The 15,628-nt window shown below is 46.3% G+C and overlaps 1 protein-coding gene across 5 annotated transcripts in view; it reads left to right on the top strand.

Moving 5' to 3' along the window:
* SUSD4 (sushi domain containing 4) overlaps positions 1–15,628 on the top strand; it is a 133,064-nt gene that overhangs the window by 96,449 nt on the left and 20,987 nt on the right. For all 5 annotated transcript variants that reach the window (XM_044943150.1, XM_044943151.1, XM_006057247.3 and 2 more), the window contains exons 4-5: positions 1,006–1,179; positions 5,717–5,905. In XM_044943150.1, the coding sequence (XP_044799085.1) occupies positions 1,006–1,179; positions 5,717–5,905 (363 nt within the window). The remainder of the gene's footprint in view (positions 1–1,005; positions 1,180–5,716; positions 5,906–15,628) is intronic.

Here is a 15,628-nt window from a genome sequence, read left to right on the forward strand (position 1 = left end):
CTGCTGATCCCCACCCCGCCCCACTGCTCTTCCCCTGACTCTTGCCATGAGTCTTCCCCTTCCAGAGCAGAAGTCAAAGCCAAGCTGAGAACCACAGCCTCCATCTGCCCCTGCCTTGACAGATGGGCAGATTGTCCCATGTTCCGTCTTCCCAAAATAACGAAACAACGTATAGGTCTGGGTGTGCTGTGTCTGTGCTGACACAGTCAGTCGTGTCCGACTCTTTGCAACCCTATTAACTATAGCCCGCCAGGCTCCTCTGTCCATGGGATTCTCCAGGCAAGAATACTGGAGGGGGTTGCCATTTCCTTTTCCAATAGGTCGAGGTACCAGATCTTGACTCGTTCATGACAAGTGATGATTAGGGTTAGGGTTAGGGTTAGGAGACAGTGGCTGCGTCCTCTGAGCCTTTGTGATAGTGGCAGTAGTAGGTGCTGCTCTAGTTATTCGAAATTATCTTTTTAAAAACAGATAAAGCGGATGGGAAATGCTAACAGCCAATACAGTCACAGCTCAGCCCCCTGCTGTTCTGCAAAGCCTATTTCCTTATCAGGCCCTGGCCCTGGCCCCCCAGGCAGAGGCAGCAGAGCTGGGTGAGACCAGCCAGCCAGGCTGTTTGGTGCTGTGTACCATCCACAGCTGCCACCAAGTGGGCAACCCGCCGGACAGTTCAGGTGAACCCCCAGCTTTGATCCTTCTTCATTCATTTCCAGAATTATCTGTAAGCTCAGCTGTAGGGTGGGAAGTGTTGAAGGCAGAAAACCAGGTTCCTTTTGGGCTTGGACCTCTGCACCCACAACTCCTCTTCCTGTTTCTCTGTGAAGAAGATTCTGCAGCTTCTACTGCTTCTCTTTGGGACCTGAGCCTTAGTGATAAATAAGGAACCGTTTATCAGATTGCTGTGTAGGTCGAGACCAAGTCTGAAAATAAGAGCTTTCTTGTGAAGCTGTGAACCACAATGGCTTTGAATTCCAAAAATAATGTATCCTTTTTGCACAATTGCAGATTGCCACATCCCGCAAATTGAAGATGCTGAGATTCATAACAAGACATACAGACACGGAGATAAGCTAATCATCACTTGTCATGAAGGATTCAAGATCCGGTACCCCGACCTATACAATGTGGTTTCATTATGTCGTGATGATGGAACGTGGGACAATCTGCCCTTCTGTCAAGGTAGGGGCAGATGGAGGCTGTGGTTCTCAGCTCTGCTTTGAGACTCGACTGCAGATCGAGTGCACGTTTCTCTAATAAGATGGCAGTTGTTTAGTTGCTCAGTCGTGTCCGACTCTTTGCGACCCCATGGACTGTAGCCTGCTAGTTTCCTCTGTCCATGGGATTCTCCGGGCAAGAATACTGGAGTGGGTTGCCGTGCCCTCTTCCAGGGGATCTTCCCAACCCAAGGATTGAACCCACATCTCCTGCATTGGCAGGTGGATTCTTGACCACTGAGCCACCTGGGAAGCTGGCAAGTGACGAAGAGAAACACAGTGTCGCGCACACACCGTGGTTCAGCCGTTCTGCACTCTGGTCACCAAAGCTCTGTTTTTGGAATCTTCACATCGATCCCTGTGATTCTCTCTAGCTCCCTATACCCAGCTTTAAAGTTTAAAAGTTTAAATGGAAAGTACTTTATTCTTTAGAATGCTGGCTGTCTCCTTTATTCTAAGAAACCAAAAATAGTTGCAAAATTAGGACCTTTGTAACTGGGTTGTGAACACAATGATGAACTATTATATATTTAATGGAAATAACAGAGCATTTATACTGATTTCGGTTGTGGTACGAATATATTTAAAGCCAATCGTACAGAGGCCATTTTCTCTTAATAATGTTATCCTTTTTTATAATGCATGAGGAGCAGAAAAATAATCAAATTCAAATTTCATCCAAACCAGACGGTGAATATTTATCCTCTTGCATTTTTTAAATTTGCCTAGGCTGACACAGAGGGCCCTGTTTGTGAAAATAAGCCCTCCAGTTCACATTAATTCTGATTTTTATTTTTTGACATGTGACTTGGACCAAAGGACCAAGAAGCCCATGCATAATTCATCATCCAAGGGAGAGGGCGAGCAGCCTTATTTGCACCAAAAGCACTGGCATGTTAAAGTTGAGGCGGATGTCAACTTTCTGCTTGGAAATCAACACTGGCAGGCTCTGATATTGCTTTGCACGCCCCAGAGTTGGAAATAAATCATTTCCTCATGCGAGAGCTTAAGAGCCACGGCCCCTTGAAGAAACAAAGGCTTCAGGATTAGGAGGACCAAGACAGTCCAGGTCCTCACCTTCCTACATGTTCCCCGGAAACTTCCTGTGTTGTTGAGCTGTCATGTGCTACCTTGTTAAAGGAGATGCATGATTTATTTGCACTGTCAGAGACTCACTGTCCTTAGAATCAGCAGGTGTCTTTTAGGTGGGGCTGTTTATCCAAATGAACTTTATTAACCACTGCTTCATTCTGGGGAGAAGGCAATGGCACCCCACTCCAGTACTCTTGCCTGGAAAATCCCATGGACGGAGGGGCCTGGTGGGCTACAGTCCATGGGGTCGCTAGGAGTCGGACACGACTGAGCAACTTCACTATTTTTTCGCTTTCATGCATCAGAGAAGGAAATGGCAACCCACTCCAGTGTTCTTGCCTGGAGAATCCCAGGGACGAGGGAGCCTGGTGGCCTGCTGTCTATGGGGTCGCACAGAGTCGGACATGACTGAAGGGACTTAGCAGCAGCAGCAGCAGCTTCATTCTGGTCCTGTGGAGATATCCAAACCAAGATAATTATTTCAGACTCCAACTCCTTCTTGCTTTTACAGTTTCCACTTTTCTTTTGGTTCTCCCACGCTTTCCATTTCCTTTTATGTCACGTAAATACAGGATGCTTCTTTACGAGTTCTTTTTGCCCCAATGATTTTCTTTTTTAAATGCCCTATGGTGATAGACGTCTTGGAGCGTCATCATTAGGAGTTCAAGTGCAGGCTTTTTCTTGCTGTGTCTGGGACCCCTTACCCCTCCACCACCACTTACTACATCTCGGTCCTTAACACAGCTTTGATGGGTTTTTTTGCAACAACAAATGAGCTGGCTGCTAATCTTGAGAGGTGTGCTTCTTCTGAGAGCAGTACAGCCTATGGCCACCTTCGTCCCTCCTCAGAGCCCTTGGTCCCCACAGAGGAGGTGCCCCTGTTCTGGGCCCTGATCCCCCTTCCAGCCCCTGCACCTCCCTCCCATCCTCACAGACACAGCAGGGTTGCTGTAGAGAGTCTGACACCTCTGGAGTCTCTGGGGGGAATATAATTGGCCCTTCGAGTGACATTTCATCCTGTAATTTTTATTTGCACCTATAGATCCAGGGGTTAAAGCCTGAGGAGCCTTCTCTCTATTATTTCAAAGTGCAAATAGAAATTACATTCACCTATTGAGTCGAAGCCAGTTTTCTACTGTATTTTTAGGACAGGCTGTCAGAGACCAAGAGTGGCGTAGCTTTCCTTCTCTGATTAGCTGCACATGTTACAACCCCCACTTCCATCTCCTTTTGGGGTTGGATGGGGGACTGTCCCAAGGCCATTCCCCACCACCCAGGGACTTTGTGTTTTAGGAGATGCTTCCTTCTCCCTGTGGGTCAGAGTCAGTTATTTTACTTAGGGGATGCAGTTATCCACGTGGGTAGCTTAGAACTGCACTCCTCCCCAGGAGGGGGAATGGGCACCCAAATGTGCTCACTCATTTGAACCCTGCTCAGGAGTTCTAACACCTTCCCTGTTTGTGTTGATTTGCTTATCTTTTTTTTTCCCCCCTCGGTTACTGATCCTGTTTATTCCTGATTGCAAGCTTCCCTCCCCCCATTTCTCTTTTGCCATGAACACTGTCAGTTTTCAGCTCAAAAAAAAAAAAAGAAAAAAAATTATTTGGAACTTCAGTGGTTAAGACTCTGCACTTCCAATACAGGGGCTACAGTTTTGATCCCTGGTTGGGGAACAAAGATCTCACATGCTGTGTGGTCAGCCAAAAACTAATTTTTAAAAAATTAAAAAAAAAATCATTTAAGGCTGTCAGGACTGCCAGAAAGAATGGCCTAACACCACGTGTTTATGATCTGGTCCATTGTGAGTGTGGCTGGTTCCGGGCAGGGATCTGTGGGGTCTATGGGGTCTTCAGGGCTCCGGGACACCAGGCTGCAGTGGGGCAGGTTGACACTGGCATAGCCCCAGAGTGAATACCTCCAGGATTCTGTACCCTCTCATTCACTCTGGTCCTGCCCTGATATGGATGTCACATCCTGGGGCACTGACCCAAGCAGTTCACTCAACACAGAGCCTCTCTATCACTTGTAATATGCCACAAAGTCAGCTTAGGAGAGGAATTCCATCACTCGCTGCTGTGCGTGCGTGATATAATTTGTACTTGGTGATTGGAAGGGAAAGTAGATATTCCCATTATCCGTTATTTACTTCACACACAATTAGTTCTCTCTGGGAAGAGTACCAGCTCTGCAGCTCTCATTATTCCCTCCAGTGAAACTGCTGAAGCCAATAAGAAACTCCATGATCACAGCGGATGCCACACCAAGAGGGATGCTGTACCACGGGGAATGTTCCACTGGGCTGCACAGGCTTCAGGACAAAAAGGCAGCTACTGATTTACAGAAGGAGGCATCCAGGTCTCATGCGCACTCAGACGGCACACAGAACTCTGTGCACAGGCTCGCTGTAGCAGGTCTGCACAAAGGCCGGTGCCCCCCGCAGCAGCCACAGTGGCAGCACCTGCAAACCTTTAGCAGTGCCGATGCTTGAGCTCCGCGTGGACCCAGCGAACCAGCAGCTCTGGGGGTGGGGCCCAGCGTCTGTCCCATACCAGCCGTCTCTGTGGGTAGCTCTCAAGTTTGAGAACCACTGCCCTACACGCTACTTTCCTAGTTCACCTAAAACGCAGCTGCATTTTTCAAAATTTTCCTTGCAATGTGTCAGGCAGGTGTCAATTCAATCAGTTGTTGCCCTGGAATCCAGTTTGCATCCCAACATTGGTGGCTCAGATGGTAAAGAATCTGCCTGCAATGCAGGAGACCCAGGTTTGATGCCTGGGTCAGAAAGATCCCCTGGAAAAATGAATGGCAACCCACTCCAGTGTTCTGGCCTGGAGAATTCCATGGACAGAGGAGGTTGGCAGGCTCAGTCCATGGGCCACAAAGAGTCAGACATGACTGAGAGACTAACACACACACATTCTCAAGCCACCACCTGCTGAAACGGTTGGAATGTCTCTTGTTTCTGTGGCACGTTAGTTGTTCTCAGCCCTGATGGCCACTTGAAGGTTACTTGGGGAGCTTTAAAAAAAGATAGGGGTGCCCAGGCTGTGCATCAGCCTCGGGCACAGAGCCAGCTATTGGTGGTTTTAAAAATTTCTTCAGGTGATTGTAATGAGCAGCCAGGGCTGGGACCACCAGCCAAGCGGTCCTGAGCCTTAGCCACACCTTCCTTTACTTCTTCCCTACTTGTCTGACCCTCTTGGAGCCACTTGCAACTATAAAAGCAAATGCCTGCTTTAGAAAGAGAGTAAATACAGAGATAAGGAGGTCTGAGCATACAAGGTGCACAGTCCTCAGAGGCTGTGCCACGTGTACAGCGGGGGAATCCAAAAGATGTATAGCGCTTTGTCTTTCAGGTATATGAAGGTAGCATCATAAAGTTACTTACCCTTGTCTTCCCCACATCACAGGCTGTCTGAGACCACTTGCCTCTTCTAATGGCTACGTGAACATCTCCGAGTTCCAGACCTCCTTCCCAGTGGGAACTGTCATCTCCTATCACTGCTTCCCTGGATTCAAACTTGAGGGGTCAGAGTATCTTGAATGCTTGCACAACCTTATCTGGTCGTCCAGCCCACCCCGGTGCCTTGCTCTGGAAGGTAACACATCTTATCCTTGTGGAAGTTGAATTTTGGCTTATTAAAGTGGAGGTTTCCATAGGAGGTGAAGAGCTGAGAAATTACAATCAGCAGTAACTTTTGTTCCCTGAGTACACATTGCTTGCCTCGGTCCTGAGCAGAGGCAGCAAGCCTGGTCATCTGCCATGAAACAGCCAGACATAAAACTGGCTTCCCCCGTCCTTAGGCTTAAAGGGGATGAAAGAGAAAAGTTTCAAGCGTCAAAGGTTAAACTGCAAAATATTGCAAAGTTAAATGAGATGTCTTCAAAAATTAATTTCTTTGCATCAAACGAAAACAGATTGTATTATGGCATCGTTAATCTCACCCCTCGTTTTATTGTTGTGTCAATGTTTCTTCCTATTTCCATGCGTTTTATGGCTTGGCTATAAATGTTTTGCTGCAAGCACACACTTGGAAGCCTGAAACCAAGAGATCTTTCCTGCTCGTTTTGGTTAAATATATGTGTTTATTTTTGAGTGTGGTTCACTTAAAGACCACTAATCAGTAGTATGACATAGTGGCCATGGAGGTGGAGGGAGGGGTGCGGGAGTCAAAGCATCCATTGCCAGAATCAAGCCAGCGTCTGTGATTGCAGAGTTTTAAAAACTTCCTAGGCAAGTTGGGCCTGCTGGCTCAGCTTTCATTTTAATTCAGGTCTTGAGATTATGACTGAATTTACTTCTTGGCATCTGAATACAGTGGGCAGGAGGGGGAAGAAAAAATGGAGAAATATGGGAAGAGGAAAAAAATGAAAGGAAATCTCTAATTAGGAACCCCTCCAAAACCCATCTGTAGCTTTTCTTGGGAAACAAATCAAAACAGAATAGAACGTAGAAACCAGGAAGTTCTTACAAGCACCATCTCTACGCACGTACCTCAGTGTAGGATGAGGTTAAGATGGGAGGTGTGTTGGCGGTGGAGGGCAGTGATCAGCGGTATCTCCTAAGGAAGACCATGAATTAGAGTGGGTTGGCTGGAGCCAGGGAGCCTCCTTGAAGGGGAAGGGAGAAGAGATGAAAGGGAGGGGCGCCTGGTGTTTGGAGAAATGAGGTTGCCAGCCTGGGCCATCAGTGGTCCTGTTCTCCTAGGCTGGTAAGTGGAGCCCCCACTCACCCCTACTTCCCACCCACCCTAAATCTCCTAGGGGATCAGAGCCCACTGATAGAGATGTCAGATAAAGTACCAAAATCCAGTTAAATCTGAATTTCAGATAAACAACAAATAATTGTTTAATATGAACATGTCCCAAGTATTGGGTGGCCCTTACTTATGGACAACAATTACTCTTTGTAATTTTTGTTTATCGGAACTTCAGCGATAACTCAGTGTCCTATATTTTCATTTGTGAAATCTGGCAACCCTAGCCTAGAGGGAGAAGGTCATCCCCTCTGTTTCCACAGGGAACCACCGCTGGCAGGTGAGGTGAGCACAGGCTGCCGAAGAATGCAGGCTTTTCTGGTTCCTGGAGGTTTCTCCCTGCTCAGATAACCAGAACTAGAGGACTAGTTATTAAAGATATCATGTTACGATTATATCCATTTGAAATGCCTGTCTTCAAATCTTTTCAAGTTTGGTTTAAATGTCTTTCAAACCGTCATATTCTAAGCTTTATTTGGGGACTTTGAAAGCAGTTTCTCTGGAGCTTAGGGAATATAATGTGAATAGGCATAAAACAAACTCTCACTTTAAGGGGCAAAGAGTTAAGGTTATGAACGGGAGGCTGTGACTGACTTCTGATTGGAAATGAGTCTCATGGCTTAAAACCTGTTTCCTTTTCCTCTGCCAGCCTGATGGAGGGGGACACTAAAAGTCCAGGTGACAGCTGCCTATGACAAGAAAGCCACCTAATACCGTTTTTTCCTCCATAATAAAGAAGTCTTTGTATCTTTATTTTCAATAAATACATGTTTCTTTCAATTATCTGATGCAATTAGTTTGTGAGACCTTTAAATGGTACCCTGGCTAAAGGCACCAAAGGCATGATTCTGAGAGATGCAGAGTGGACTAATGGACTTTTTGTCCCAAGACTTGATAGGAACTGGGTTAAGTTAAGCAGTGTGTTAAAATAAAATGTAAGGATTCATGAAAAGCATATCCAGATACATCTGGGTATTAGAGTTTCTATAACTCTTACTTGAGTTGTGTGTCATCTTATTCAAGGGCTGTGCCTTGTTTATGCAAATTGTCAAAGGGTATTCAACATAGATGCACTATCCAAGGGAATCTACCCACCTCATTAATACATCACCCCCTTCTTTTTTCTTGATGGCAGAATGAAAATGATTGCACTGTGCTGTGAGATCATGACACTCTTGGGGACTTTGAAATATTAGGCTGTCTGACCCCTGAAGTGACCAGGTCTGCACAGCTGGGCTGGGGAAGCCTTTCTCCGTGAACTTTTTTATCCCCTTCCCTATCTTGTCTCCCTACTAATCCATCAATCCATCACGTGTCAGTGTGCCTGTCACTGCCGCTTCCTCGACCCCTGGAGTTTTTTTCCTAAGCTGCCACCAGCCTGAAGATGGGATCACCAGGATGGTCATGGAGGTGCTGTGGGCTGTTGATTACAGTGTTAATTACCATCCGACTGGCTGAGTTCACATCCTGAGTCTCCAACGTAATTAGTTTGACTCAGGGCAAGTCACTTAGCTTCTATCAGTCTCTATGTCCTTGTTTATAAAGTGGGGGAGATGATTATACTTGTGGGACTATGAAGACTATGAGGGTCCAGTGTGATAACAAATGTAACTCTTTTAATGAAGGGCTGGATACATGGTAGGTGGTCAATCAAGTGTCCATCATTATTATTGCTCTTAGAATTGTGTACAGAGTCACAATAAAGGAGACTCTGGGCCTGGCTGTGAATGAAGTACCCAGGTCTTTATGCAATTACACTGTAACATTGTTTTGGTCGTTCAGATTCAGTTTTGGTTATTTGCAAACTTTTTTCCTCCACCTTCAAAGCCAGCAGCATAATGTCTTCCAACCTCCCTCCTCTCTGACCTCTGCTTCCGTTATTCTTTTCTGGAAGTTACTGGCATACTTGTATCTGTGTTTGTATTAACATGAATCCCAGATAATAGGAGGAAATATTAAGCAGTGATAAGAATTGCTGTGAATCTTGAAAGCTTACTATGTGTCAGAATGTTTGACACAGTATCTCATTTAGTCCTCCTATTGCCTTTGTGAGACAAGTACTTTTTTTTTTCTTAAATATTTATTTATTCAGCTGCTCCAGGGTCTTAGTTGTGGCACCCAGGATCTTTGATTTTTGTTGCCATGTGAGGGATATAGTTTCCTGACTGGGGATTGAAACCCAGGCCCCCTCCGTGCATTGGGAACTTAGAGTCCTAGCCACTGGGCAACCAGTAAAGTCTTGACATACTATTTTTAATCCCATTTTACTGATGAGCAAACCCAGGTTTCTAAAGATTCAGTAACTCACCCAAGGTCACACGGCTCCCAAGTGGGGGAATGGGGACTCAAACGTGGATCTTTGCCATTCCAAAGCTCATGCTCTTCATCACCAAGGTACATTATCTGATTATGCATTATCCAGTTTGTTCTGATTTCTTTACAATTCTTATAGCTATTTTTTTAAAGCGTCAAAAAATTCAGAAGAGTGATCACATAGCAAGGGGTTTGTCCTTCTAGTCCAGTTGGCCTCTCTGTAGAACTAGTCCAAAGGAGACCCTGCTGCCCACCGGGGGGCAGAGAGCCCTCCCCACTGCTCTCCCAAGTGCCCACTGGTCACCCCATTAGAGCAGAGCCTCACTTCAGCCTCGGGGCTGCTCAGGGATTGTGTCCTCTTTCGCAGACCTAGAGACTGACACCTCGAAGGGTGTCAGGGCCTGACTTCCACACCTCCAGTTCTGGGCGGGGCTTTTCTACCTCGTGGTGCCTCCCCGCTCTAGTGACATGGAGCAGGCTTTGCTGGTCCCAGTGTCACGTGGCAGCTGTCACACTCAGCGTCAGCAATCCCATCATTGAGGTCTGGCTTCATGAAGGACTTCATAATTTGAAAGGAAAAGCTCTGCAGCTTCACCAAGGGTGGCAAGGATTCCAAGGCCCAGTAGGAAGTTGTGGGTGATGTGTTTCAAGGTCTGGGCTGTAGTTCCCAGCTTATGTCTGTTTTCCCACAGCCAGGTTTTGGGTGGGGAGGGAAAAACACCTGAAATCATAATATTTTGAACCAGAATGTGGCTACATCATTTTAAAATACATGAATATATAATTATGAGCCTGGAAGGAGCCCCTTGGACTTCTGAGTTCTGGTCTGTCTCACTGTAGGTCTGCGTGCCTTTCCTTATCTCTGTGTATCTTAATGTTTTCCATTCTTAGGCCATCTTCATCTCTGAGGCTCTCATCTCTCTCTCTTTCACACATACATACATGCACACACACACACACACACACTGAATCCAGGCAATCTTTAAAAAAAAACTATGACAGTGAGTGTGGGCAATTTCTCATCTGTAAGTGCTAAGAACTCGGTTTACATTGTCAGCAGTGTTTATTGAACACCTGGTGGGCACAGAGAAACACCAAATTGGGCTCTGGGGAATTATAAAGAAAGAAAAGAATATCATTCCTTACTGTGAAGAGCTTACAGTTTAATGGGGAGACTAAGATGACAAATCCCATTCCCTGGAGATGAGCGTCATCACAGATGGCACCGAGTATGCCCGCAGCTAGCTTTCCCAGGGGGCCGGTGCATGCTTCTGCTTTGGAAAGGGTGGAAGGGAAGTTCTGATAGGTGGTATTGCAATTGTAAAATGAAAATTTCTATCTGAGGTTTATGAGTTTTGGGGTTCTTTTCCCTGAAGATCAAACAGAATCATGTGTGTGTGTGTGTGTGTGTGTGTCTTGGCTTTGGGAAAAGAGAAAGGGTCTACATATTTCACTTATCCGCAAGGACCATGCATTTTGAAGCTCTGTAGAGCTCATTAGCCAAGGCAACATGCATTAATGTGTGTGCGGAGTATGCTGGCCCAGTGGTTTGAAGGTGGAGAATAGGAGGAGATTGATTTCATTCACTATGACTTAGGTGGGAGCTTCCCCAATGCTGACCTTTCAAAGCAAACCTGAATATCCAAAACAAAACATTTTCTTTTTAAATCCAACCTGTTCCCAAACTCATAATGCCCAAACCAGTTCCCCAGGCCTGCCCCTTACCATCCATTTCACTGCTCAAGTGGTCAGAGATGGAAGCTTAATCAGTTTCAGATATAGTTACAAGGAAGGCAACAACATTATTTCCGGAGAACCTTCTATTGCTCAGGGTTTCTTTTAGGTCGGCATCCTTACATAAGAAAAGAAGGAGAAATAAGAAACAGAAAAGCCTTGTTTGGCCAAATATGAAATAACTTGAAAGGTTCCAGTTTGGGATAAAAACTCAAAGCCAGGTTGGATGGAGAGGGATTCCAGCTCCAGAGTGGCCCTTGGCCTTTGCAATGTCCTTTCCTCCAGAGTCAAACCCTCTTTCTGGGACAAGAGGCAGCAGTAAGCATCTCCCCCTTTAGGAGCCCTGCCTTCACTCAGAAGTGCCTCGGGACTTTAAACGAATCCTGTGTAGAAACAAGAAAGACGGTGGAGGAGCCCAGGCCTCCTCAGATAAGACCTGCCCTGTGTCTTATCCTGGGTGGATAACATTCCAAGGAATAATCACAGTCCACCCTGTGCCAAGGTGGTTTCCATTCTACAAAAAGAAAATTCAAAGCACAGAAAGGAGTCCTGGCCTGGTCTGAAGAAGGCTGCAGTAAATTACTATCCGTGGTGAGATCACCTATTACTGTGTCATCCCGTAAACCATAGTCAGACACGCAACCACAGAGCTGTGCTTCCCGGACCTGGAAAAGAGGAAAATCGCAGGTCCTCCCCCGTCTCCAATACTTTGGCCACCTGAGGCGAAGAGCCGACACATTGGAAAAGACTTTGATGCTGGGAAAGATTGAAGGCAGGAGGAGAAGGGGAGGACAGAGGATAAGATGGTTGGATGGCTATTAATTCAATGGACGTGAGTTTGAGCAAACTCTGGGAGATAGTGAAGGACAGGGACGCCTGACCTGCTATAGTCCATGAGGGTCGCAAAAGAGTTGGACACAACTTAGGGACTGAACAACCTCCGTCATGTGACATTAGCTGGGGAGAAACCCTGCCCAAAGCCACATGGAGGTCACCTTGTGACCCGAGAACCATCTTCTGCCATCTGGGCACATATGTGAGTGCATCACCTCTCCTGGTTCCCGACTGTGAAAACTCCCGTATCTGGCAATGTTTGTATTACAGCCACCTTGCCTGTGACCCTCACGGGGTTTTTTATTAGAGGGAGATGCAAAATAGCAAGCAGCCTTGGTAATTTATTGTTCACAAGCAATAGTAAATTACCCTAATACCTTTTCCATGTACTGTTCATACATTACAGCGGAGTGATTACCAAAAAATAGCCGCCTGCGTGTCCTACCAGAGCTTCTCGGGGCTCACTGTGCTTAATTCTCCTCTGTCTCTTTTCTTTACACAAGCAGTAATTGCCACTCTAGCATCTTCCTCTTCTCGGGCACACGTCTCCTTGTACTCAAGAGTAGATTGTGCTGTGGTATCAAGAAGCTTCATTATTCTTTCCTTTTTTTTTTTCCTTCTATATTGAATCCAGAAACACTGATCGTTCTGTCCTAAGGAAACCAAGAGACCTTGTTCCTGTTTTTCAAGTGGAACCAAGTTCTCAGGCTTCCCAGCTATTACATTATAGGCTCTTTTTCTCTTGAATTGTAAGACTCCTGATCTGATACATAGCCCTGGACTGCCCCCACCACCCTCTCTCTCCAGGCCCGTAGCCCCTCGGCAGACTCCATCAGGCACTTTCCCTTCCTTTTAATCTCCTTGGAAACATGTAACCATCAACCCTCCAGCTCTCCGGGGCTCCTGAGATTTTTTTTTTTTTTCACCTCATTCAATTGCAGAGATTTTACACTGATGTCAAAGAAGAGAAGTGATTCTCCTCTTCCTACCAAAGAGGAGCAAAGGGGGCAAGAGTTCTGGATTGGTGTCTCCCACCAAATCAAGGAAAGACGAGATCATCAATGGAGGACTCGGCTACCCCTCCCCCACCACACTCTCACGTTCAGAGCTGGGGTCCCAGCAGAGGGGCTCTGGTCTATCTTCTCCAAGGCCCCCACCCCTCAGCTCTCACCCAGGCAGAAAGCCTGTCCTGGGGCAGGTGCAGGCCCCAGGGGAAGCAGTGGATCTGATGCCAGGCACCATCATTCCAGTCTTTATGGAAATGTGTCCTGGGTGCAAGGCACAGGGGTGGGGTTGGATCATCGGAAGCCCGCTTATGCTGTGGCTCTATCGAAGCCCTTTGTCAGACTGTGTCAGTAAGGATGCTGCAAATTTTCTGTAGGGGAAGCCACTCATATAAAACAAGAATCCTACACACAGGCTTCTCCCGGGCTCACGGTTCTGAACTGGTCTGAATTCCCCACCTTCGCATGGCTGGGATATCTGAGATCTTTCACCCCTGTTTTGCAGGCTAGGATGCATTCTAGGGGGCAAGGGTGTGGGGACAAGTCTCTTTCAGTCACTGAGTTCATGGTTCTCACTAAAATGTATTTCTGCTTTGCCTTATAGTCTCCTCATATTTTTGGAAAGCTCACAGGCGTGCAAGCAGAGTTCTTTATTTTGTGATGTTTAAATGTCAGGTCAGTGAAAGGACCACACAGCTAAGCAACGACAAAGCTGCAGCGAGTGGTTTGAGCTGCTCGCTCGTGGCAGGAGGGTGACTTCATCACACTCAGAAAATAGATGGGCCGATACAAATGGGAAAATCTTGGTGTTTGTCCTTAAACTCGAGAATATCTTCTCTGTCCCTGCTCCAGACAGGATTTATTTCCTTCTTTCCTCTCTGGAAACTTAGATGACTTGTATTTCATGGTAATAAAACCTCTTGCAATCAGGTGCAACACAGAAGGTAATAAATCCCTTCAGTCACTCCCTGCCTTTTGCAGACCGAAGAGTCACTGGGAAGTATTTGGCAGGGTGATTTGGGGGTCATTCCTCCCCAGTGTCTGCCCCCAGCCCCCCTTTTCTTCACAAGTGACTATCAAATTTCACTCTTCTCCCTAAAGTGAGTAGACACTTGGGATGACTGGCAGGTAGAATAGTCATACCTTTACATCTCTTAGTGTCTTAGGTCATTCTTCTTTTTTTGGGGGGGTGTGGCGCGTAGAACCTGTAACATAATACCTGTGTTGGCAATCATTTTCTCCTTCTGTACTGGTGGTTTTGTACAGGAGGGTTTTTGGTTGTTTGGGAGTTTGTTTTTACAAAAAGATGGTTGTTGTTGCTTTGTTGCTAAGTCGTGTCTGACTCTTTGCAGCCCTATGGACTGAAAACCACCAGGCTCCTCTGTCCATGGGATTTCCTAAGCAAGAAGACTGGAGGGGCGTGCCATTTCCTTCTCCAAGGGATCTTCCAGACCCAGGGATCAAACCCACATCTCATGCATTGGCAGGTGGATTCTTCACCACCGAGCTACCAGGGGAAAAGATGGTGCCCGACTCTAAACTGTGTCCAGTTTTCCCTAAAGTTAAAGCCCTTAGTGGAGATCTGATCATCAGATCTCTCTTCTTCCTCCCTGGGGGTCCTGCAGAAAAGTCTAGGATTTTCTCATATTCTGGCCAGTTTCTTCTTCGATAGGTGAGAACCTAATGCATTTTCTACCACCGTCTGCTCCACTCATGGGAAGGGATATAATAGGTACAGGCATTAAGGAGGTGGAAACAGCTGAAGGCAGAAACAGCTGGAATTTTAGAACGAAGCCAATTATACTGGATTTCAGATTTTAAAACTAGTCCTTAGCTCAGGAGATCACAGGCAAACAACTGTGCCGACATCAATCTGTATTTTCCTGCCATAAATATCTTATTGCGAGGGAAAAGTTTTTGAATTGAAAAGAAAAGTAAATTTATCAGACGCTGGGAAGTCAAGAATTCTATAGACAACCATGACTAAACTCACATATAATAGGACCCTTTGTGTGTGTGCTGAGTCACTTCAGTTGTGTCCGACTCTGTGCGACCCTACGGACTGCCACCCGCCAGGCTCCTTGGTGTCTAATTATTTCTGTGAGACATTCTGACATTAGCCAGCAAACCCTCCTGTTGTCCCTGGTCCTTTCCCTGTGGACCTGGCCCAAGGGCTTGGCCACTTCCTCCCAGGCCAAGGATAGAAGCATGCTGTACTAGCTCCCACAACATAGCAAAGGCTGGGGACTTACGTGTCTTCCTCATGGTTCTGGGGGCTAGAAGTCCAAAATCCCTAGTGCTGACAGGACCATGGTCCTTTGGAGACTCGAGGTAGAATTCTTCCTTCTAGAGGTGGCCTTGCCATCCCTTGGCTTATAGCAACACCATTCCCATCTCTGCCTCTGTCATCACGTGTGCTCCCCCTATGAGGTTGTCTTCATATATCTTCCTTCTGTGTGTCTCTTCTCCTATCATAAGGATGCCTATCATATTGTCTTAAGGTCCCACCTACTGTAACATGACCTCATCTTAACTTGATTACATCTGCTATACACCCAATTTCCAAATTAAGTTATATTTATATGTACCTGGGATTAGGACTTCAACAAAACTTTTGGGGCAACACAACTCAACCCACACCTTGCCTTGACTTGAGAAGAAATAGATGCCCCTTGTGTCT

This window comes from Bubalus bubalis, chromosome 5 (assembly GCF_019923935.1).
Source record: "Bubalus bubalis isolate 160015118507 breed Murrah chromosome 5, NDDB_SH_1, whole genome shotgun sequence".
Taxonomy (NCBI): Eukaryota; Metazoa; Chordata; class Mammalia; order Artiodactyla; family Bovidae; genus Bubalus; species Bubalus bubalis.